At 47.4% G+C, this 23,268-nt stretch overlaps 1 protein-coding gene across 2 annotated transcripts in view; it reads left to right on the forward strand.

Annotated features, from left to right (window-relative positions):
* Window positions 1–23,268, forward strand: part of MGMT (O-6-methylguanine-DNA methyltransferase) — a 282,167-nt gene that overhangs the window by 52,213 nt on the left and 206,686 nt on the right. The window contains exons 2-3 of one of the 2 annotated variants that reach the window (XM_063103090.1): window positions 8,905–9,002; window positions 11,763–11,899. In XM_063103090.1, coding sequence (XP_062959160.1) covers window positions 11,775–11,899 — 125 coding nt within the window. In that variant the 5' untranslated portion in view covers window positions 8,905–9,002; window positions 11,763–11,774. The remainder of the gene's footprint in view (window positions 1–8,904; window positions 9,003–11,762; window positions 11,900–23,268) is intronic. The other variant, XM_063103089.1, reaches the window with a different exon arrangement.

Genomic DNA, 23,268 nt, shown 5'->3' on the forward strand with positions numbered 1-23,268 from the left:
TTACTTTGCCTCTGCGTTGTAAATTTCTTGTGGCAGTCTGCGTTTCACTCATTTTTGTAAACTGGTTTCCTCTTATTATCTGTGGCTTGAGTATTTTGGCTGGCAGAGTGGCACATTTTTTGTTAATGATAGTTCTGCTTTACTAGGTACTCAAACTTCTTATTTCAGTAAATTGCCAAAAAATGAGCAAAGCAAAATAACTTGAGCAGACAACACCTTAGGACAGTGCTTCCCATTGTTCTTTAAAAGCAACCCTCCAGGCAGGGACAAGTGACGTGCAGCTCCCAGGAGTCCGATTTGAGGCTGCCCGAGGCTGCCCGCAACAGGTCTCCTGCTTTACTTTAAAACTGTGATTTTCCATTTCATCTGCATTTTAGGGTAGAGATGTTTTCCTCCACACAGTCAATTAGCTGGAAGATGTGCAGTGTTTGGCCTGTGGTTGTGTCTCCTCTGGTCCCCACCGTGCACCACTGCACATGTACACACTTGGGTCTGACCACCTCTTACACTGAGACACTCTGTGTCCTGGAGCATCTTTGTGTGGATTTGTCTCTGGCCTGTGCTGGCATGGTAAGTAGGAAAGCTTTGTAAACAACCTTTTAAAGAAGCACATAATAGTTACTAATAAGCTTTCAAAAAGATGTTTGTAGGCCCTTCTGCAGTAAGAGAGGTCTTCAAAAAGTTCACAGAAAGATTCACTTGTCTTTTAATTCTGTTTTTCCGCAAACTTTTTGAAGTGCCTTCATATAGTGTTCTGGTATCATGAACCGGTTTGCAGTTAGATCCAGAGATTGTTTAGCTAAACTGATGGAATGGGTATGTGAGTGGGAGATGTCATCTGTAAACATTTTTAGAAGTGCTTGAAGTCCAGGGGATTTCTGGAGTAATTTGTTAAAACTGTATACATGTAAGTTTTCTGCACTTTTCTCTGTACGTGCTCAGCTCTTTTATATGCACACACATACAGCGCTTGGTATTCCAGCTGCTCCCTAACTAATTCCTACCTGACTGCACAGACTCCAGACAGCATTTGAGCTTCAGAGCAGAAAAGCAGTCCCCCGGACCCCCACACATCACTCCTGTTTAGTTCCATGTATGCACCAACAGGAAAAGTGTGGAAAGGAAAACCAGGTTTTATTTTAAGTATGATTTTTAAATGTGTGCAGTGCCAGTTTATATCTAGAAATGGTTGATATAAATACCAATGAACAGATTTCCTTAAGTGTCCTCTACATCTTGGGTCTGATGTGTGGGCATTTTCATATCTGTTTATAATGTGCTGCACGTAGTGTATCATTGAGGTGACTATGCTGAGCCCTTTAATAAGACGCACATGCCCAGGGTCCTTCTGGAACCTTGCTGCAAGGGCTTATTCTTTCCCCATCCCTAACTCCCCAGGGCCCTTGTTGTTAGAGCATTCTTTACATCCGAAGCATAGTTAATGAGAAAGGAGCTCTACTGTGAGGGCCATCTCTAATGATAGTACTAAAAAAGGGCACACCTGGTGTTACAGCAGACCCCACCCAAGATGTGAGCAGGACAGTCTTTATGGAACGGAGCTTCAGATGCAAGCAGTCTCTTAATCTAGAAGCCTAGTTATGTGATCCTCGTGCAGAATTTCTCCTCTGTTTGTGTCTGCATGTGGTTGGGTTCACAGACATTAGCGACAAACTGGGGGGATTGTCTCCCTTCTCTTCAGTGGTTTGTGTGTCGGGTCGTGACAGGAGGTTTTGGGGTGGTGTTTTTGAGCAACTCTGGGATCCATTCAGATTGACATTCCCCGTGGCAATCCCAGTTTTGTGTGGTGACCACTTCACTCCAATGTTGAGCCCTTTTCAGTTGTGGAAGCACAATGAACTGGTCACGTGTAGACTTTTTTGGATGTGACCGAGGGGAGTTGCGCTGGGGTAATCCCATCCCTGCGTGCCATGGGCGGGGTCTTAGCCACTGACTTAGGCTTCTACCCGGCATTTCCCTTCTCAACTTTGACACTCAGCAGGGGTCAATCCCATGTCCTTCCTCCTCCCACCCTCCCATGGCCAGGTTCATGGTTAGGTGGTAGGCGGGAAGTCTTTTCTCTCTTCCAGGGTTTTGACACATACATTTTCTTCTTTCTGATTAAAACATTCCCTCATGCCTGATCTTGAGGTGGGCTGAGCTTGGGTACTGAGGACGAAAGGTGCGTTCCTGAGGCCTTTTTCGCATTCTCTGTTCAGCCAGGGGATCGCAGCACTGGTTTCCATTCCATAGTGGCTTTGTTGAGTGTCTTGTGCGCTGCTGCAGGCAGGCAGGCAGCTTCCTCCTTTCAGCCCATTTCTGGGCGTTCCCTTCACGTAGGACGCTGACAGTGGAGATGGGTGAAAATGAGAGGTACACGGGCTGCAGAGCTGGTTCTGGAAGGACAGTTTTTAGACATGTGTGCCAGGCCTGGAAAACTACAAGTGAGGGAGAGAGAAGACAGTTTGTGTCTCTGGGTCTTTTGCTTTTAAGACTGTGGGAACTGGCCTCTGGCGCCAACTGCTTAATTCAGAACATTGTTATTTAAACACCATTCATGTTAAAAGGGAGATGAAAGGAAATCCACTTCATTTTTTCAGAGGTCTCCAAATAGCCATGAAAATCCATTTTTTTCTGCCACCAATTAATGTCAGCCCGTCTTGTGGCTTTAGGTGGATGCCTTGAGGATGATGCAGGGCGCTGGCAGCGAGGCTCTGCTGCGCTGCCAGACTGTGGATCTGGGTTTGCGCTTCCTGAGAATCAGGAGGCAGGAGCCAAGGGAGCCCAGCTGCTGAATCATCAAGTGCCCTCGGTGCAGGCAGCGGTGTGACCCCCACGCCAGCTAGTCGTGCCTAAGACTGTGGCACTCTCAGAAGTGCGATATATCGTCATGTGGATTAATATACAGAATATAGAAGGAACTCAAACAACCCAATAGCAAAAAAATAATCTGAATTAAAAATTGGCAAATGAGCTGAAAAGATACTTCTCAAAAGAAGAGAAATGGCCAATAGGTATATGAAAAAATGCTCAATATCACTAATCAGGGAAGTGCAAATCAAAACCACAGTGAGATATCTTACTCCGTTTAGAATGGATATTATCAACAAGACAGAAAATAACAAATGTGGGCAAGGTTGTGGAGAAAGGGGAACTCTTATATACCGTTGGTGGGAATATAAGTTACTACAACCATTATGGAAAACTGTGGAGGTTTCTCAAAAAACTACAAGTAGAACTATCATACAATCTAGCTATGCTGCTGCCAGGTGTATCTCCAAAGAAAAGGAAATCAGCAAAGCAAAGGGACACCAGCACTCCCATGTTTATCGCAGCTCTACTCACAATAGCCAAGATTTGGAACCAACCTAAATGTCCCTCAGCAGATGATTGCACGAAGAAAATGTATGCGTGTGTGTGTGTGTGTTCAGTGGAACACTACTTAGCTATAAAAAAGAAAAAAAGATCGAAATTCTTCTATTTGCAGCAGCATGGATGAGCTTGGAGAAAATTATGTTAATTGAAATAACCCAGACACAGAAAGAGAAATACCACAGGTTCTGCTCCATATGTGGAAGCTAAATTAGTTGATCTCATATAGAGAGTAGAGTAGTGGTTATTAGACACTAGAAAGGATAAAAAGGAGACGGGGATAGGGAGAGGGTGGTCAGTGGGTACAAAATGACAGATAGGTAGGGACAGTCAGTTCTAGTGTCCTATAGCACGATAGGGACACTACAGTTAACAATTATTGTATAATTTCAAATTGCTAGTGGAGAGGATTTTGGATGCTCCCATCGCAAAGAAATGACAATGTTTAAGGTGATGGGTATGCTAATTACCCTGACGATCATTTTCACGCTGTATACATGTACCCAAATATCACATTGTACCCCATAAATATATACAATTTCAATGTGTCAAGAAAAAATAAACTTAATTAAAAAAAGAACCCACCATTGAACTATATATAAAAAAGGAAGATTGGCTAGTAAACATTATCTACTAATAGTTATAAATACAGACGTCAATTTATAGTTTAAGAATATGAATATGTACTGTTCCTGAATATGTACTATTTCCTGCATGAATATGTACTATTTCCTACATAGAGAACTAAAAAATAGCACTCTTTTGTTAAAAGTAATTTTAAAAAACCAGTATGTGTGTGTACCCTGTTGTTACCGCTTTGGGTAAATATTCAAAGAATTGGGCTATTGCAGCCTCCACAGGACGATCTGGTCTAATTCTAAAAGTCCAAAACAGTTGGCTTTTCCACATTGTTCTGTTTGGCAGATTTGAAACCAGCTCTTTTGGGTGTGACAGGGACACTTTGTTCCCATTCCTTTGGTTTGGCTCCACAGGGCCTCTCTGCTCTGACTGTGTCCCTTAGGTTCCAACTGGCTGCTTTCCTGGAGAAAGGCCTGAGGATTCCTGTTTCTAGGGCAGCCCCTGTCTTGTGCAGCTGTCTGCCTGTGCTTAGGGGGAGAGGTGGTTGTTGGGTGTTTTCGTCTTTGGCTTGGAAGGCAGCACAGCACACCTTTCACTGGAGCTGATTCTGTTTTCCAGCCCCAAGACTTGTGTACACACTGTGACCCTGTTTCTCATGGTTGTGGTTATAGCCTACCAACCGCCTCCCCTGTCCCTGCCCTTGACGTTCTTGTTCTGGGTGTCCGTGTCACTAGCTGCCCTCCTGCTCGCATCCCCACGCTTGGTTGTCACTGCTTCAGGAGCTGTCGTCGCAGCCTCACCTCAGACCCGGGTCCTCCCATTCCTTTAGTTCCTCAAGTGCTCCGGCCCCTCCTCAGGGAAGCCTTCCTGGACTCTCTGCTGCAGGCCCCGTGACCTCTGGGGTTCCCCTCCTGAGCTCTCACTCAGTCGTAACTGCAGTTAGATAATTTGTTCAACAAATATTGGTTTAGCACCTAGGAGTTGCCAGGCAGGGTTCTCAGTGCTAAAGATACAGCAGGAGGTCAGGGAGGACAACTCTGGGCTGAAGAAAATAGGAATCCCTCAGAACGCTGACTTGAAACAAAATGGACTTCTTTGTCAACAAACGGACGTCTCGCAGTGCACGGCAGCTGCTCATGGCTTCGTGGCTCACAACGTTGGGGCCAGGGTCTCTCCAGGCTCTCGGGCTTTCCCTCGTGGTCACCAGATGGCTGCACAGCTCCAGACATCACATCTGCCATGTCCAGGAGCAAGGGGAGGGGATGGTGTCATCTGAGTTTTTAAAAAGTGTTGTTGAAACAAGAGCGCTCAGCAGACGTCTGCATACTCGTGGGCTGGAGCCGTCGCATGCTGGCTGCCATGTCAGCGCTTCCATTCCAGCGAAGGCAGCCAGGGCACGGCACAATGCGCGTGACATCACTTCATGTCAGAGGAAGGCTGCAGAGCACAGTGAAGCTGAGGACGAAGGGGCGGCGGTGACTGTGTGGGATGGCTCCTCTGAGAAGGTGACGACGGAGCGGGCCGTGAGCGAAGCTCGGGCCACTGCGCTGACACGCGGGGGCCTTTCGGGAGCTGACGCGGCCATGGGCCGGGAGCAGGGCAGTGAGGGCAGCGCCAGTGCGGGGAGTGGGGTCCTGGGGGGACACACGGTCCGAGCGGGGGACGCGGGCCCTTGCGGGGTGGGGTGGTTAGGCCGTGTCTCTGGGGTCATTCTCACCCTGATGGGAGTGAAGGGGACACAACCTGATGTGCTGGTGTGTCTTCATTTCATCAAAACCTTTTCTTAACTCACAAAAAGTTTCATATCTCAGTTTTAATTTTATACAGAATAGCATCAGCAGTTGTTTATCTTACACATAAGAGGTGATAAAGTCACAGTGACAAGGAAACTTTGCTGTCATCCTCGTACTTGACGTCAACAGGGTGACGGGTTGGATTTCAATAGTTTTTTCTCCTTGCGAAATACACTCACACTTACTGTGGAAAACCTAGAAAATGCAGATAAGAAAAGAAATATTTTAAATCATCCTACCCTACCTCTATGGATTTTTAAAAAATAAACCTTGATTTTGGAATAATTTTAGATTTATGGAAAAGTTGCAAACCCAGGACAGAGTTACCTCTGAGGGTCATTTTTCCCTCCGCAGGAAACCGTGCTTGTCTAGTTCCAGTTTCCAGCACCTTCGCCCGGTGGCGAGTGGTTATGGCGTGCTTGGTTATTTGTTAGCACTTACTCGCTGGTGCTTGTTTATTGCCTGTTAGGTGCTCTCCCTTCTGCTTCTGCCCTGACCGAGTTCATTGCCATTGCTCTGGGGTTATGTCCACAGTCTCCTCAGCAACTTCAACCTGGGTTCTAATCCATTTTCTGCACAACTGTGGGCAGGAGCCTGCAAAATGCCAATAGTATGGCTCTTGCCCTCCTTGAAAACTCTGGGGCTTCTCAGGGAAGAGGCCAGACTGTGCAGCCATGGCCAGAGCGTCGCTGTGCCCCCGTCTCTCCAGGGCACACCAGGCCCCACCATCTGCACGCCCAGCTCCTGTACGGGCCCTGGTTCCCCTCCACCTGCCGTTCCACAAGCATCTTCTTTCTTACCTGGCTGGCTCCTTACTACAGTTCAGGTCTCTGTGTAGATGCCATTTTCTTTGGAAATTCTCCCCTGCCCATGCTGTCGCCAAAGTGTGGCTCTGCTCCTTACCTATGGTGTCTGTAGCCGCCACCTGCCCCTCAGCAGGCATGAGTAGCCCACTAGCTCTGGAGTTGGCCCTTGGCCCAGTGCTGTTAGTGCAGTTCCAGCGAGCCCGTCTTCAGCGGGCCTCATCCCTTCCTGGGCTCTTCTTGGCACCTGTGGACCTGGCCAACAGCAGCTGAGCTGCCTGCTCTGGGTGGTTGTCAGGAATTGGTGATGATGCTGGGGGGCGGGGGGAGTCATCGTGGAAGGCCAGTGGTGGGTGGTCCTGACACCTTTTTCACTGGGCTCTGGAGCATGGCAGTGTCAGGAGAGGGTCTGTGGTTCCCACACAGCTCTTGGTGGCCCCTGTCCAGGCGCCACGGCCACCAGCTTATCTGCGCTAAGCACTGTGGCTTTTACGCCAAGCCTCCTACCAGTCTGGGTCCCAATGGTGCCACTCCCCAGTGCAAAAGCTGTTGAAGCCCCACTTTTCTTGCTGCCCAATTTCTAGCCTCTGCAGGTCACTCCTGGTGTCTCTGACACCCCCATATAGTCGGCAGGTGTCCCCCCACCTCTCTGACCACCTGCTGGCCTAAGGGACTTGTCCTCCACCTGCTGGTTCAGCCCTGGACTCCTCGTCAGCAGACACTGCCCACCACGCGAAATGGCCTGGAGCTCCTGTTCTGGAGAGACGTTATCTGTGACATGTTGGGAGTCAGTGTTAGACTAACTTTTCCTCTGGCCCGTGGAAGGACTCTGTGCTAGATGCTCTGTTTCTAGGAAAGAAAACTGTGGGCCGGTTTCTGTGGCGTCTCGAATTCCACTTCTGGCAGTACTGATATAAAATTATGCTAAAATTGCCACTTTTCTGTTTTTGGCAAAGTAGCAGCCCGTGGGTTATGGTGCATTATCATTGACTAGCTAAGTTCTGCTAATGTGCTTAAAAACCCAGCGGCTCCATTGAAAATACAGCCTGGGCAGGCCACATCTAGAAAGAGCTTTGCCATCTGTCTGCTTGAGGCTTAGTCTTAGGTGAGGTGCTCCCAGCTAATCGTCATACTCCAGTGAAATGAGGTGGGTTTTATTTCGATTCTGTTTAAACTGTAAGTCTAAGGAATTTACTTTCTCATACTTTAAATGACTAAATGACTGGCTGATTGGATATGGCTAGGAGGAGTCAGGTTTTGAAGTCATGGACTATTCCAGTTATATACCAATTGCCCTTTTTGGGTTCCTGGTGTGATTTGTGTGGAGCCTCCCCTGTCCCTCTCTGCGCCTGCTTTGTAGGTTGATTCAGTGTGTTCTTGCGGCCTCAGGTGGCCCTTGCTGTAGTCAGGGGAGCTGGTTCTTAATGCACTTGGACAAGGGGCTAAACCTGGCTGCTCAGGCTCAGGCCATGAAGCTGGGCCCATGTGCTCACTGGTGCTCGGGTGGAGGGTGCCTGACCTTGAAGGTCCCTTTGGCCAGCTCAGAAGTGGAGGAGCTGGGGGGGTCTTTGGGCATTGCTGGGTGTAGGCACTGATTGGTACAGAGGTTGTCATTGCAGGTCAGGCAGTTCACTTGGCCACGCCAGGTTCGGCTCGGAGCCCTTCCTCACTGTGTACCTGGCTGGTGGCCTCTCTCATTCAGCCTTTCTCGGTGACAGCAGAGCTGAGCCTTGGCCCCCTCCCCTGTGGGGGAGTCCCTGTGCCTCCTTCGGCTTGCTGGCTTCCCCCTCAGTTCCTCCTAGCCCAGCCCTGCCCTTCTTCCTGGCCCATCTCCGCACACGCAGCCATGTTCTCCTCTGGCTGATACCTGGATTAGCGACCAGGTGTGCCTGAGCAGGATGGGGCGCCAGGCCCCCAGCCGGTCATGGTGAGCAGTGTACAGAGCCCTGGCTGTGGCCACCTCCACTTACCTCACAGGACGGTGCTGAGGTGGGTGGAGTCAGTAGTAGGAGTCCTATTTTATTGATGAGAAAATGGAGGCATGGGGAGAGGCGAGGACACTGATGTCCAGTACTCCTCCTGGCTGGGCTGCTCCTCAGTGAGTGTCTGCAGTGCTGCTGGGTGCACGTCCCCTCCTCTTCTGGGGCCAGCCCTGCACTCTGCCACTTGGGCACAGACACACGCCAGCCGGGCCCCTGTGCCAGACCTGGGCTCCTGCCTGGGGCTGGAATCGAAAGCAAGTGACACAGAGGCAGGGCAGCAGAGGATCAAGGTGGCCATGGCCAACACATCCTGTTTCCAGGGGCAACAGTGGCAATGGTGCCAGCTGCCATGTCTGCTGTCCCTGCTTGTCCCCACAGATGTTTCCTGAGGCTTGATGTTGGCTGTGGTTGGATTGTGGCCAGTCCTGGTTCCTGCTGTTTTCTGAGCCTGTGTCTCCAGCCTTCCCAGAAGTTCTGTGAGTTATGGAACAGCCTTTCAGTAAATTGCTTTTGTGCTTAAATTAGCTAATCGTGGTTTCTGATGCTTGCCATTAAGAGCGCTGCCTGGTGCTGGTGCTCCTGGTTTGCCGGGTTCCCTATCTGAGCTCTGAGCTCAGGCCTCCTGGCTCTGGCTCTGCTGGGAATCAGCCTTCAGCCCAGCCCCATCAGGGGTCACAGAGTAGAAAACATGGTTCCGTGGTGGACTACATTTGAGAGAGTGAAACAAATGCAAATTGGATTCTTTACTGCAAGCCTACTTGTACCTTTTAACACACTGACGTGCAGGGTGAGTTTCCAAGAACGGACCAAGTGTCCACGTTACTCACTTTGCCCCCAGAACCCTGTTCTCAGAGCAGTGTCTTCTGCAAACACACTTTGGGAAATGCTGTCATGGACATGCGCATAAATGATGGGCAGAACCGAAAATTCGTTTCAACAAATACCTCATGAGCCCACCTTCAGAGGGACGCCAACTCGGGGCAGCCGGCTCCTTGCCCCGAAGCATCTGTGCAGGGCTCAGGATGAAGGGGAATGTCTGCAGGAATAGGGGCGTGGGCCAGCAGGGGCGTGGGGGCTACTGATTGTATCAAAGAAATGAGGGGTGGCTCCCAGGGCAGTGGGAGAAGGGGTGGCAGTCGCTTTTGCAGAGGGGGCAGGATTTTGATGGTATTGGATAAGATGTTTGGGAGAGGACAGGGTACTTCAGGTGACAGGAGCGAAGGCAGAGGGCATTGGTTAAGGTGTCCGTTCTGGCACAGATAACAGCATCCCACATCCTGTTGAGTCCTTTCAAGATGCCAAGTCTTTTACATATATCCCCTCTAATCCTTGTGCTGACTTTGCAATCGAGATATTATATATCCCACAAATAAAAATAGTTGTTTAAGTGAAGACAGAGCTTAGGTGACTTTCTCAGACAGACCAGTGGGTAGGAGGCCATGATCTACATCCCCTGCCTTTATCTGGTCCCTGCCCTACATGTTGGAATGGAGGCAGGCAGCTCCTTCCAGAGGAACCTCTTTGCCCTTCCAGGAATCTTGGATTTAATCCTGTAGGCAGTAGATGCCCTTTAAGGCAGGCTGTGTGAGGAGTCTGATGCCAGAGCCTCTCTGGCAGGAGGCTGAGGTTTCCGAGCAAGTCCCACATTCATGCCCTGACCACTGCAGTGGAATCCATTTCAAATCCCCGTCCATGAGCACTGAAAGGGAATGTTGAATAGGGTAGCCCTGGAGTGTGGCAGTTTATGATTGAGTCTTGAGAGCAATGCTTGAACAGAACACTTGGGTGATTTGGGGGCCGTTGCCTGACCTCTTGAAGGGATGTAAACGCACCCCTCTCCTCTGGCTGTTGGAAAACAGATGAGGGAACCAATGTCTGGTATCAGAAGCAGGGGGACACAGAGAGAAAGAAAGAGAACTGGGGTTGGTGGGGCTGTTGGATGTTTACAGTGCAGAAGATGCCAGGCAGCGTGGTGAGAGTGGACAGGCAGGGAGTGGATGTGCCACTGAAGGCACAGAGCCACAAATCTGCAGGCTGCAGTTGAGGACTTAGGGCTGCCACTTGTAGGGCACAGAGTAGGAGGGGTGTGAGTAGACTTCGAAGAGGTTGGCAGACCTTTGCTGTCAAGGGCCGGAGAGTAAGTATTCTAGATTTTTGAGGGCCACACTGTGTCCATCACAACTAATCAGCTCTGCCATTGTATCACAAGGTTGCCAAAGACTGTATGTACACAAATAAGCATGGTTGTGTTCCAGTAAAACTTTATTTACAAAAACAGGTGCAGGCCAGATTTGCTCTGGCCCTTGATATAGCCAGCAGTTGATGTGTTGTTCTGCAGGAGCCAAGCGGGCAGTGGCTGGGTTGGAGTGGGAAGAGCCCGGGTATAGAGGGGGCCACAAGGAAGGTGCGGGCCTCAAGGTGAAGCTGTGACCATGGAGGACAGGCTGGCCACGCCCTGAATCACCACCCTCTTGCCTCCCCCTGAATCAGGGTGATTTCTATAAAATATCAGTTTGTCTGAACCCCACTACTGGCTTATCACCTCTCTGAATATATCTATTCTTTCTTCTAAGCTCTTACTGTGTTGCCCAAAATTAATATCTATCAAAATTGTTAACATGGAGGATACCTCCAGAGGATAGGTTTTGTACATGTGTACATTTCTTTGAATGTAATTAAATATATATGCTTTCCGTAGCATTAGTGTTTTATTCCAACATTGCATCACCTCTCCCGACCCCCTACTAACACAGCTGCCCTATAAGTGCTGAGCTGAATCTCACTCCACTTCTGCAATTCATTTATACATGCCTTATTTTTAAGTGTACTTGATTCAGAATACTGAGTGGTTTGCCTTGTTTTCATTGTCTGTCAATTGACTAATTAAGCAAGGTTAGGTTAGGTTTAGGTACTGTTTAAAAGGAGCTCTTCCCAGTTCAGCTCTTTCAGCTGTACACTGGTTAAAAATAGATGAGAAGACTAGGGATATAGTAATTTAAGGAAATAAAAGGACAGTGTAATATCGGTTGGCTGCTCTAGGTAATTATGGTAATTTTCTGTCTTCAAAGTAACTGTATTGTAAAAATGACACATTGTATGATTAAATTCCAAAAATGGAGGGAAAGCTTTGGAATATATTTTATGCCTTAAATAACTGGTGCTTCGGTGTGCTTTATACCTGACTCAAGTCTTCCATATGCACTTTCTCATGTGATTCAAAATTGGTTTCTCTTTAGGTGCTTAGAAGAATGGACGAGACCTGTGAGATAAAATACAAAATGCTGAACAGCCCTCTGGGGAAAATAGAGATATCTGGTTGTGAGCGAGGTCTGCATGGGATAAGGCTCCCTGGCACGAAGACCCCCAAAGCTGAGTAAGTGCGAGTCCTGCATGGTACCCATAGGTGGTGTGTTTAAGAGCAACAGAAGCAGTCAACACGGTGACTGCTTGTCTTCCGTTGGTCACGGGTAGCACATGGCCTTATGCTGCCAACCACAGACATGAGCACCTGCCTGCATGCAGCGTGCCGTGATTGCTCTGTCTTTTTCAGCATCTGTGTCTGTTGCCCGGGAATCCCCCCAGCTCCGGTTAACCACAGGGACATAACCTTTCATTAGTCGCTGCAAGACGTTTGATTAATGTATACATTTACAGAGGAGTTGATTGATTATGAGCATTGAACATTTTGATTCTTCAACAGATGTCTCTGGAAATTGGGAGGCAGGGAGATGGGGGTCTAATCTTGATTTTTAAATCAAGGCCAGCCTTCCCTGTTCACCAGAGTCTGCCAGGTGAGCTTCGTCCTGATGTTCTGAATGCTCAATCATGGGCTCCACGTGCCTTCTCAGAGAGGTTGGCAGGTTGCTGGCACGTGTGTAGCTGAGGACAACCCTGCCAGGAGAAAGGGCAAGAAAGTTCCTTTTTAGCATGTTAGTGTTGCCATTTCTAAGAGGACACGTCTCTTTCTTTCTTTGAATGATCCCCACTATATTTCTCTAATTATAAAAACATAAAAAATTTAAAGTGCTTTTTAATATTTTGCTCTGAAATGTAACATTTGGTTTCTCTGTTCATTGATCATGAGGAGTTGTATAAAACTGCAATCCTTGTTATTTCTGACAGAAGGAGGAAAAACCACCACTCCTTTGCTCGGTGTTTGTCTTATTTGGCTAATAAACACAATGTCGAGAACATTAGATAAAGAAAATACATAAGAAACATAAAAATTGATTTTAATGGACCCCTGTCAGAGGCAGCCATAATGAGAACAAGAGCAGTAATAAATATCAGCGTTCGCCTCCACTGTCGAGATTTTTCCTGTAGAGCTGCATGTTACAATCAATATAGTCTCTTTTTAAGGCCAAAAAATAAGCAAACCTTTGAACTATACGAGTACACTCGTCTCAGTTTCTATGAGAACCATCTGGCTGTAGTGTTCAGAAAATCACAGGCACCAAATAATTTGCCGGGGAAAATGTCATTTCGTCTCTTAGCATGTTCAGTTGTACAATAAATCATAGAAATTATGTGTTGTTTTTTTTTTTTCTTTTGGAGAAAAAAAAAAGTAATGGTACTCCTTAGAGTGAATTTGGGGAAGAAAGAGTGAAAAAAAAAAAAAAAAAAAAAAAGCATTGTAAGATATGTTAGGTTAAATGCCCATAATAGATTTTGAGAATAGAACGCAGAGACGAAGAGGCTTAATTTTGAGTGTCTTCTTTATGAACTTTCTGAACCAAGTGAAGATCAGGTTCAGCTGTAAAAACAGAACCTCCGAAGAGTGGCCTCGGTAAGAGGCAGCTGATTTCTCTTGTGAAGAGGCATTTGCAGACAGAGTGGAGGCCGGACCTGGCGCTGACGGTCCTCGGAACGGGGCTCATCCCAGTTACCCTCCAGGAAGGGCGTAGGGATGGCAGGTTGTCATCCCTTCGTATTGGCTAAAATCAGGCATTCTGTGAGGAAGGAAGGGTGGGAGATGGATTCTTGGGGGGCAGCCAATAATGGGTGTGTGTGTGTGTGTGTGTGTGTGTGTGTGTGTGTGTGTGTGTGTGTAGTTAATTGGGGGGGCACTTAAAAGTTTGAGAATATGGGAGTACTTCAAAACATTTGGGGAAAAATAGAATTAAAAGATAACGCTAATCTTTCCATGATCTTTTTGATGTACTCTCATAGTACAAAAACTGTATGGTTACTTAGGATTAAATTTTTAATGTTTTGTCACTTTAAAAAATTGAAGTAAAAATTACATCGTGAAATTCAGATTTTAAGCGTACAATTCAATGAGTTTTGACACAAGCGTGCAATTGTATAACCACCACCCAAACCAGGTACAGACCATGCCGGAAAGTTCCCTTGTGCCCTCTTTAAGTCAGTCCTCATTGTGGGTCCTTGTTAAAGCCTCTGTGTGGATGTGTGTTTTCATTTCTCTTGAGCCGATTCCTAGGTATGGAACTACTGGATTGGACGGCGGATGTGTGTTTAGCTTCTTAAGATGTTGCCACAGCTTTTCCCAAAGTCGTGTCCTCCAACGTTCCCTCCAGCAGTATGCCAGAGTTTCAGTCACTGCAGCCTCTTGCCCTAATTCTCTGCCGCCAGCTTTTAAAATTTTAGTCGTTCTCGTGGCATGAGGTATTGTCTCATCGTAGCTTTAATTTGCACTTTCCTGATGACGTATGGTGAACACCTTGTCGACCATTTCTGCATTGTCCTTGTGATGTGTCCAGTCAAGTCTTCCACCCTTTTAAATTGGGATTTTCTTGTCATTGATGTGTGGTTCTGGACGCAGTGCTTTGTCAGATGCACGTTTTCTGATTTTTTTTCACAGCTCAAGACTTGCGTTTTTGTTTTTCTGTCTTTTGAAGAGTAGAGGTTTCTTATCTTGAGGAAGCCCAGTTTATCATTTTGTCTTTATATTTAGCAATTTTTGTGTCCTTTCTAAGAAATATTTGCCTACTATAATTTCACACACATGTTCTCCTATAATTTCTTTTAAATACTTAATAATTTTACATTTTTTATGTTTAGATATGTGACCCATTTTGAATTAACTTTTTGGGAAGTACAGAGTTTATTTTTTGTTTCAGCATCATTTGTCAGGGGGAAAAAAAACTCCTTTCTTGATCAAATCACCTTGGTGCTTTTGTCAGAAATCAGTTGACCCTGTATACGCGGGTCTATTTCTGGATGCTCTGTTTTGTTCAACTCATCTTTGTTCTACCCAGTTTCACACTGACTTGGTTATGCAGCTTTGTGATAAGTCTTGAAATTAGCTAATGTGAGTCTGTGAGTTCTCTAACTTTGTTTTTTTGTTGTTGTTTTTTTTTAAGATTGTTTTGCCTTCTATGTCCCTTAATTTTGCCTATTACTTTTAGAATTAAGGTGTCAGTTTCTGCAAAAATTCTTGTTGGGATTTTGATTGGGAGTTCATGGAATCCACCTGTATACTTTGGGAGGGTTGAAGTCTCCGTAACAGTGAATATTCGAACTCGTGGCTTTGATTGATCTCTATATTTGTTTGGGTTCTCTTTCATTTTCCTCTGCAGTGTTTTGTAATTTTCGGCATAGAGAACTTCAATGTCTTTGGTAAAGTTGATTTCTTAAAACATTGTTCTTGATGGTATTTTAAATCAGTTAAAAACTTTAACTTTTAAATTATTGCTGCTGGTACATAACAATTGATTTTTGTATGTGGACCTTATATTCTGTGATCTTGGCTAAATTCATGTATTTGTGTTCAGGTTGTTTTGTGATTCCTTAGGATTTTCTGTACAAAAATTCATGAAGTCTGTCTTTATGCCTTTTGTTAATTTTTCTTTTATTGTGCGGTCTAGAACCTTCTAGTATGACATTCTGTGAATATCGTGACAGAGGATAGATACCCTTGCTTTGTCCCCCGCAGTAGGGGAGCTTGCAGTAAGGGTGGCAGTGCCTTTGCAGGTTTCATAGTGTATTTTCTGACTGAGAATGCTCGCTCCCTCTGTTGAATTTCATCAAATAATTTTTCTGCATGTATTGACATAGTCAATGATTTTTCTCCTTTATTCTTTAAATGTGGTGGAATAAATTAATTGATTTTGGAATTTTAAATCACTCTTGAAATTCTGGGTTGTGTCACTTGGTTTGTTATATACATACGTACATTTTACATATTGCTGGTTTAAATTCGCTGTTGTTCTGTTTAGGGTTTATGTGTTTAAGTTCATGAGGGCTGTTGGTCTATAACTTCTTTTTCTGTTAATGTCTCTGTCAGGTTTTGGAATTGTGGTTATTCTGAAGACCTGAAATGAATTTGGAAGTGTTTCCTCTTCTATTTTCTAAAAGAGTAATATGTGGGATTGGTATTATTTTTTCCTCAAATTGTTGGATAAATTCACCTGCCCAGCTCTGGTGTTTTTGTGTGGAAAGCCTTTCGATTAGAAGTCCTTCTGTTTAGTAGAACGAGGTGCTGCCCTCACCCCCTCAAGGAGCACTCTCCCCCAGAATTGGCCTTTTGCAGGAGAGCCATTTGTGATCACCAAGGCTACTGTCCCCTGACTACTGACTGCCAGTGTTTTCGAGCAGCGTATGCTGCAGGGTCCGGGCTCCTGTTCTCACCCTTCCATTTAAGTGCTTGTGAGTCCCGGGATCGTGGTTATTTCCTCTGAAGCCCTGCTGCTTTCTTCAGTAAATAAATTGCCATTGACCACTGGAGTCTGTCTTCAGGGGAATTCCACTCGCACTCCTGTGAACGCTACGACACTCCCGTTCCCCACGTTAGTTCGTTTTCCTTATGGCTTCCTGCAGCGATGACTGATTTATTCTCTTGTGTAGGTTATACTGCTCACCTTTCCTTCCCTGAAAATATTTGGGGAAAGAACATCAGTTTGGAAAGTGGTAATAGTAATAGTCTTAACTTTGTAACTTCCTGCCAATATCGTTTCCATTAATGATTGTCATATTCAAGAGTATTTGGGTTTTTTGAGAGCTTTGCTGATTCCCCCCATGCTATCTTCCTGTGGCTGCAAAGGCTTGACCCCGAGGATGTTCCCAGCAATGTGTAAAATCTCGTGAGAAGGCTTGTGGTATATGTGTTTATTTTTCTAATGTTTTTGGCACTCGCTTACTTTTCCATAAAGTTGATTGCAGCATTTGATTACTTCAAACAATGGACTGTACAACCCGGGTCATACTTATGTTACAAAAGTAGTAGCGGAAGGTCTTCGCGATCTCGGGGGCTGAAGGGAGCACTTATCAAGGGTTTACTTTTTATCCTTTTATTTTTTCATGTAAGATTTTTTAGAAAAATACAGGAATGCAATCCTGAAAAAGCTTATATAGTTCAATCAAACTAAACCACTGTAAAACTTTTTGTACTTTGGAAATTTTTGAAGCTGCGTGCAGGCCGTTTTCTACTCTGTAGGGTTCTGTTGTGTGTCCTTGAGGTCGGGATTTGTCGGCAGCATTTGCAGGTCTTGCCGGGCCGCTCTGGCATTGAGGCTGAACAGGAGGAGCAGGCAAGTCGGGCCTCAGTCTCCTCCAGGGCCTGGCTGCTGGTGGGACAGGGCCTCCTGGCACAGTGCCCCTCTGGGGCATGTGGGCACATCCTGCAGGGCCTCTGTGATGTGCCCAGGAGGGAGGCGTGCAGCACATTGGATGTGCCTTTCAAACAGGCACCACGGAAAGAGTGAAGATGCCTTTGAGACCCTCCTGCAGGCAGCTGGTTGTGCAAAGCCACGTCAGGTGCTTCCATCTGAGCAGACAGTGGTTGTCAGTTGACCTCGAGATACTTGAAGGAACTGAGCTGACCATCAGGAGCCCAGGAGGGTTCCCCAGCCTGCGTGGGGACGTTTCCTAGGCTGGCCTGTGCCTGTGCCTGCTCTGAGCCCTGGTCATACCTCTGTGCAGGTCCGTCTGACCATTGCCAGCTCGGATAGTTCTCAGGGACCGTGGGCCACGGAAGGCTTTCCGAGAAATTTATAAATTTGTTCTTTCCGACAAATTGGGAAGTTTTAATACAGACACTTGCAGCACTTTGTTGTAATTGATCTTTCAAGGAGGGGAAGAAGTTGTTCTTGATGACAAACACCTAAAGAAGCACTGCCAGGAAGCACATCCAGAAAACGTGCTCTGCAGGACTTTCACTTGCAGCGCGTTTAGCTGTCTCATCGCTTTTCTTCAGTGTTTGAAATAACGATTTGTGTTGTATGTGCTCAAAAAATGTGATTATTTTCCTTTACAGAGCCTTCCTTAAGGAGGTCTCTTGAGTCAAATAAGCATGTTTCTGTGAGGAAAACTTGCCAGGCTCTCCCTAGCTTTATAGAAATCGTCTGTGTTTTAAAACAAGTGCCTGGGTCCCCCACGAGCCTGGAGCGCCTCATTCTTGCCGCCACAGGCCCCTCGATTCCAAATTTGCGAGGCCTGCAGGGTTGAGGGGCCTCGCCTCCCGTTTCTGACTGAGGGGTGGACGATCAGCCGGGGATGGGGAGCTCTCTTGTGACTTAGGCCATTGCTGGCACAGACCACGTGTGTGCGTCGCTCCACGCTAAGCACTTCCAGCCAGCGTCCCTCAGAAGTGAACAGTGGCATCGTCTCTCGGCTTGGTGGCTAAGATGACAAGCTGGGAAGGAGGTGTTTCTTCCCAGGTCCACAGATCCTCCTGAAGAAGTCCCTGTTCCGTGATGCAGTGCCACGGGTCGTCGTGAGGTTCTCGGGTAGTTTCTGGTCTAGGAAATAGAAAATAATCGGAGCGTGGCTTTGCTAGCTCGTGTCCTCTTGACTTCTCCTCCCTACGAGGTTTCTTTGAGAGCCTACTTTGCTGGTTTGTCACTTACCTGGGGCCGGGGACAGGGGGTAGCAGGCAGTTGGACGGTGTGTAAATCAGGGGTTCTGAGAGTCCTTATGCTCTGGACCCATTTGGGAAAAAGAGCGACGTCGGTGTCTCACTCCTGTCATTTGTTGCGGGGTGTGGGGCGACGGCAGCGGCACGCTGCACACCGGCCACGAGTCAGCAGCCAGCGCCTCACCACCTGGCAGCCTGCAGGACCCTCGGACAGGAGCCGAGCGGTTGGATGACAGCTGCTAACGTGCGGGCCCGAATGCGGACCCGGCTGTCAGAGCAGAGGCTCTTTTGAAAGTTTCCTGCATTCGGAGTAGAAATAGCACCTTACAGGAACAGAGGTAAATGGGTGAACCCAAGCAGAGGAAGGTGGATGTGTTTGCCTTTGTGGCAGGAAAACCGTGCATCACTTTCCCCTCGGGGCACGGGACCCCCCTCCACTCGCCCCCGCGCGGGGAAGGAAGGACGGCAGCTTTCCCAGGCCACCCGCCCTCCGGCCCCTCACGCTGCCGCAGAAAGCTGTCCCTTTTTCTCGTGAGGGGGAAACATGGAACTCAGCACAGTCCAGCCCCAGTTAAGAATTACGCTGTATGACACGTAGTCCAGAGAAGATGACAACCCCCGAGGTGCAGCCGTCGAGTGTAGGTGCTGTCAAAAGTTGATGTAGCCGGCGTCCAAGTTCTCTCATGGTGTCAGGGACACCGTTTACTGATTAAAATCTTGGGCAGTTCCAGATTCTCTCCAAACAGCGCCGTTTCCCCCAAGGAGAGCATCTGGTGTCACGTTGGGCCAGCTCTGAGGCCCATGGGACCTGAGTATGCACCCATGCACAGAACCCCATCAGGGTTGCAATCCTGCAGTGGCTGTTTCTGATGGGATTAGGCAAGCCAACAGTGCCCTTTCTTGGTGGCCCAGGTGGCCTGGTGGAGCTGGTCCCTGGTCCTCGCTGCCATGCGGTCCCACCTGCTGGTCGGCATCCCGGGTGTGGGGTCTGGCCTCACCCCGGGCACGTGCCTTCAGCTGGTCTCTGCTGGCTCTCATAGTTTTCTCCCCATTTCGGTTTTCTGCTTCTCATTAGCTGTGGTCTTGAAAAATTGGCTAATAGGCTTGTTCAAATTGCGTGGGAAATGAGGTTAAATAAACCCTGTGAGAAAAACAAAGTGTGGAGTTTATGACAATATTGTAACATCTATGAGGCCATTTCATTTCTCCTGGAGTCTCTGTTTTTCCAGAAGAGGCTGGATTGCTGGAACACAGGCAGACATCAGGGAGGTGGGGATTTAGGGGAACAGATACCTGCTGGACAGTGCCTGCTCCGTCTGGGCCAGGCCTTGTGTGAGGAGCTGTCCACCCGTCACAGCACTCAGTCCCTGGGACACCTCCTAAAGTTGTTGGGACTCATGTCACTTTGTCAATAAGAGAAGAGAGGTGGGGTGAGGACAGGCAGGTCACAGGGTCTCAGGAGGCAGACTGGGGGGAAGTGGAAGTATTCCTCTGCTTACTTGAAATGTGCACCAGAGACTACGACTCAAGGAGCTGACTTTTGTCCCTCCTGAGGTCTTTCTTGACTCTCCCCTGGACAGTTCAGGAGCTTCTGAGACGGACCATCCTGGCTGGGATTTGGTCATTTAGAGTTCTTGTCAGTGTTGTATTGGGTGCCTGAATGTGAACATCTCCAAGGTAGAGTGTGCTCCAGGTAATGTCTGATTTGGAAATTCAGGCTCAAATCTTGCTGTCATGGGAATAAAAAAGATACAGTGATGTCCGCTCATGGTCGTGTTTATTCTTCTGCCTTACATACGTCTGTCACTGTAGTTTGACATCGCGCTCATGCACACCCACTAGTATTTACGGCATGTCTGATGGTGATGTGCCCACTTGGTAGGGGAAATGCTGGCGCTGCACAAGGACGGTGGTGGCAGTTGCTTAGGCTGTGTCTCTGGGGCTGTCCTCTGCACCACGGTTGCTCCTCAGGACTGTCTCCCTCTCTTTTCGTGAAAATACACCTGTATGGTGTCTAAGACCATCGACATGTTTTGCCTTTGGAGTTTCCCGAGTGCTTTGTTATCATTCATGTCTCTTTAATATCTTCTGATATTTAAACTGCCTACAACTCATGAGTAATTTTCAGTTTTTGTTTTGCAAATGTTAATGTCATTTAAGATCTACACTCTCAAAATGAACTGTGTTTGTTAAATTTATTTCCTTTAAAATCGTATCAGTAATTATATCAGCTCCTTGATAGTAACATACAGGAGAGCTCTTGCATGCTGATCAGTTCAGAATTTAAATTGAGTTAAAGGTTAAATGAGTTTAATTTTTGAATTGAACTGAAGCATTGTCTTGTAGCAGATTCATCCAGAATTTTTATTGCCAGTTGCTCTATCAGGTGACAGAAGTGGTCTTTCTCTGATCAGAACACCGGTGAGTAAGTTTAGGGTTCAGTGGGATTCACTCGTTTATTCATTCATTCTCTCTAAATGTGTGTGAGCCCTGCTACATGTCACAGGCAGTGACGGGCCCTTTGCCAGGCACTGGGGATGATACAGATGGGATTGTGCAGCCCCTGCCTGCACGGAGCCCAAGCCCAGCTCAGGACGCAGGCACAGTGGACAGCGAAGCGGGTTGTCACACGCACTTAGAGAAGACAGGAGAAGGCATGGGCAGTGCAACCAAGGGGACTGACCGAGTTGTGGCATCTCTGGCCGTAGACCCAGTGGCCTTGACATCTGATCAACGTCAGGAGAACGCGTGACCCGGCGTGGGTGGCTGCCCAGACAGTGGTGCTCTCCTGGGCCAGGGGTAGATAAGCAGAAAGCAGCACCAGGAGAAGAGACGGTGCTGGAGGAACAGTCTAGCAGGTGGGCTGGCCAAGAAGAAGCTCCCAAAGTTAAGGAAAACAGAGACGGAAGAGGAGAGCAGGGAGAGGATGGAGCTCAGGAGGAGGAAGAGGAGGGAGCTGGGTGTCGTGTTGGGGTCGCTCTGGGCATCCCATCCCTCAGCAGCAGACCCTGCGGTGTGCGATACTGACCTCAAGTTTTCTTCAGGCTCTGAAATAAGGATTTCTTTGCACCTGGTCATCTTTGAGACCAACCTGTTGTCCCTCGTTATTTTTGCAGCTTTGACTCTTGGATGCAGCTGCGTGGTGTCTTCTTGCCCTGTGTCTGAACCGGAAGTGGTTCTGCCCACTAACAAAACGAATCAAACCCAGTGTGGACGTGCCGCACCTGTGGTGACCCGTGGGGGCGTCCCATTCACACTGATGCCCATGTGCTGGACTGGTTCTTGGAGCTTTGTGTTGGGGCTGGGTGGGCAGGAGGGAGAGCATGTCTTTCCCAGAAGCGCATTTTATCACCTTTGAGAATTCGTAGTTTCCTTCTGTTAGGGAAACTGCTTCAGTTTCCTTCTAGACTGGGCCAGGATCTCTGAACAGACTCGAACTCGTGGCTGCCGCCCAAAGGCAGCTGAAAGAAGAGTTCCAGCTTTCTCTCTGCAAGGTCCTCATGTCTCAGTTGTACCTTACCTGTGTGGCTTGCTTCAGGGCATTTTACCCACCTGTTCTCTCACCTGGTCTGCGCTGGTTTCGAGAAGTGTCTCTAGAAACCCCAGTGTGTGTGTCCATGAACACTGCTGTGACACCCCCTCCCTCCGTCCCTCTCCCCCACTCCCCGCCCCGCGCATCCAGTGTTTTAAATGAAAGGGCTCCTGTATGACTTCAGGACACCTGCGGATTCACAGAGGGCTTCTGTAGAGGAACATCGGTCCTTCTGGGCTGGCATTTACTTTAATTTTCAGCATCCGTTGGCAGAATGCACACGCATTGTGTGTTGGGGGATTATAGTTTTCTTGCTGGGATTGTTCCTGATGGAATCCATGTTATTGTTTTTAAAGCTGCTTTTCCTGTGCCTTCTTCCAGAAAGTTGTTCTCCCCTCCTTCACTGGCCGGTGCAGGGGAAGCGTTTAGAACATGTTCTCGTCCTTCAGCTCCCTTCATGTGACACTGGGGACTGTTCATAGCTCTGACTGAGCAGCCGTTTAAACCTTCAGCTGGTGAAGTCTTCCCAAGGAAGACTTCAGAAGAGAACCTGCCTGGGTCGGGTGGGGCTGGACAGTTGCCCGGCTGAGAACACAGCTTGTGGGTGCGGGGGACACTCGTTCTCAGGGTGGGCCCTTGCAGCTGAGTGTTGGTGCAGGGTCACCGGGCAAGGAGTTTTTATGTGCAGAATAGGCACATTCCAGCTGCAGTATTTTCTGCCAGGGTGTTTAGACAAGCTAAAATGCAATATAAACAATTCTAGAAGGATGCAATTACTAGGAGAAACATGTTTTTAAGACAACCCACTACTGTAGGAAAATACAAGATTTGGGATGCGCTGATTCTTTACTTTGTTCATTTCTCAAACAGAAAAATGTCTTTGTGCACAGTATGTGTATGTGGGTGTTTGCCAAGGAGAGGGCTGTAGACACATAAGAGCATTCTAGAAATTTCTAGGGTCTTCTTTGTTTTTGTTTTTTTAATGTTCTTTCCACTAAAAATATATACTTCTAAATCGAGGGAAAAATAAATTGTTTATCATTCTTCCGAATCATTACAGATACCCCAAAAAGAAAGCTCTCCCCCAAAGAGTGGGTTTTCCTTTCCAAAAACCATCTGGAAAAATACTGAGCTTTCTGATCTTTATTTCATCCAGTTCAGTGGCTCTGTAAGGAAGAGTTATTATATAACCAAGCACTGCTTTTATTAAAAAGAACTGGGCCACTTGTTTTCCTCAAAGTTTTTGGTGTGTTTAAATCCTCTGTAGGTAAACAAAACTTTTATTGAAAGTAATATTTTGAGACTGTGACGCCTTTCTTACAGGAAGCGGTGCCAAGAGTCCCCTTTTGCTGTTGGTCCTGCAGGTAGCCTGGGTCTGCGCTCTGCCCAGGGGTGC

Source organism: Cynocephalus volans, chromosome 7, assembly GCF_027409185.1.
Source record: "Cynocephalus volans isolate mCynVol1 chromosome 7, mCynVol1.pri, whole genome shotgun sequence".
NCBI classification, from domain to species: Eukaryota; Metazoa; Chordata; class Mammalia; order Dermoptera; family Cynocephalidae; genus Cynocephalus; species Cynocephalus volans.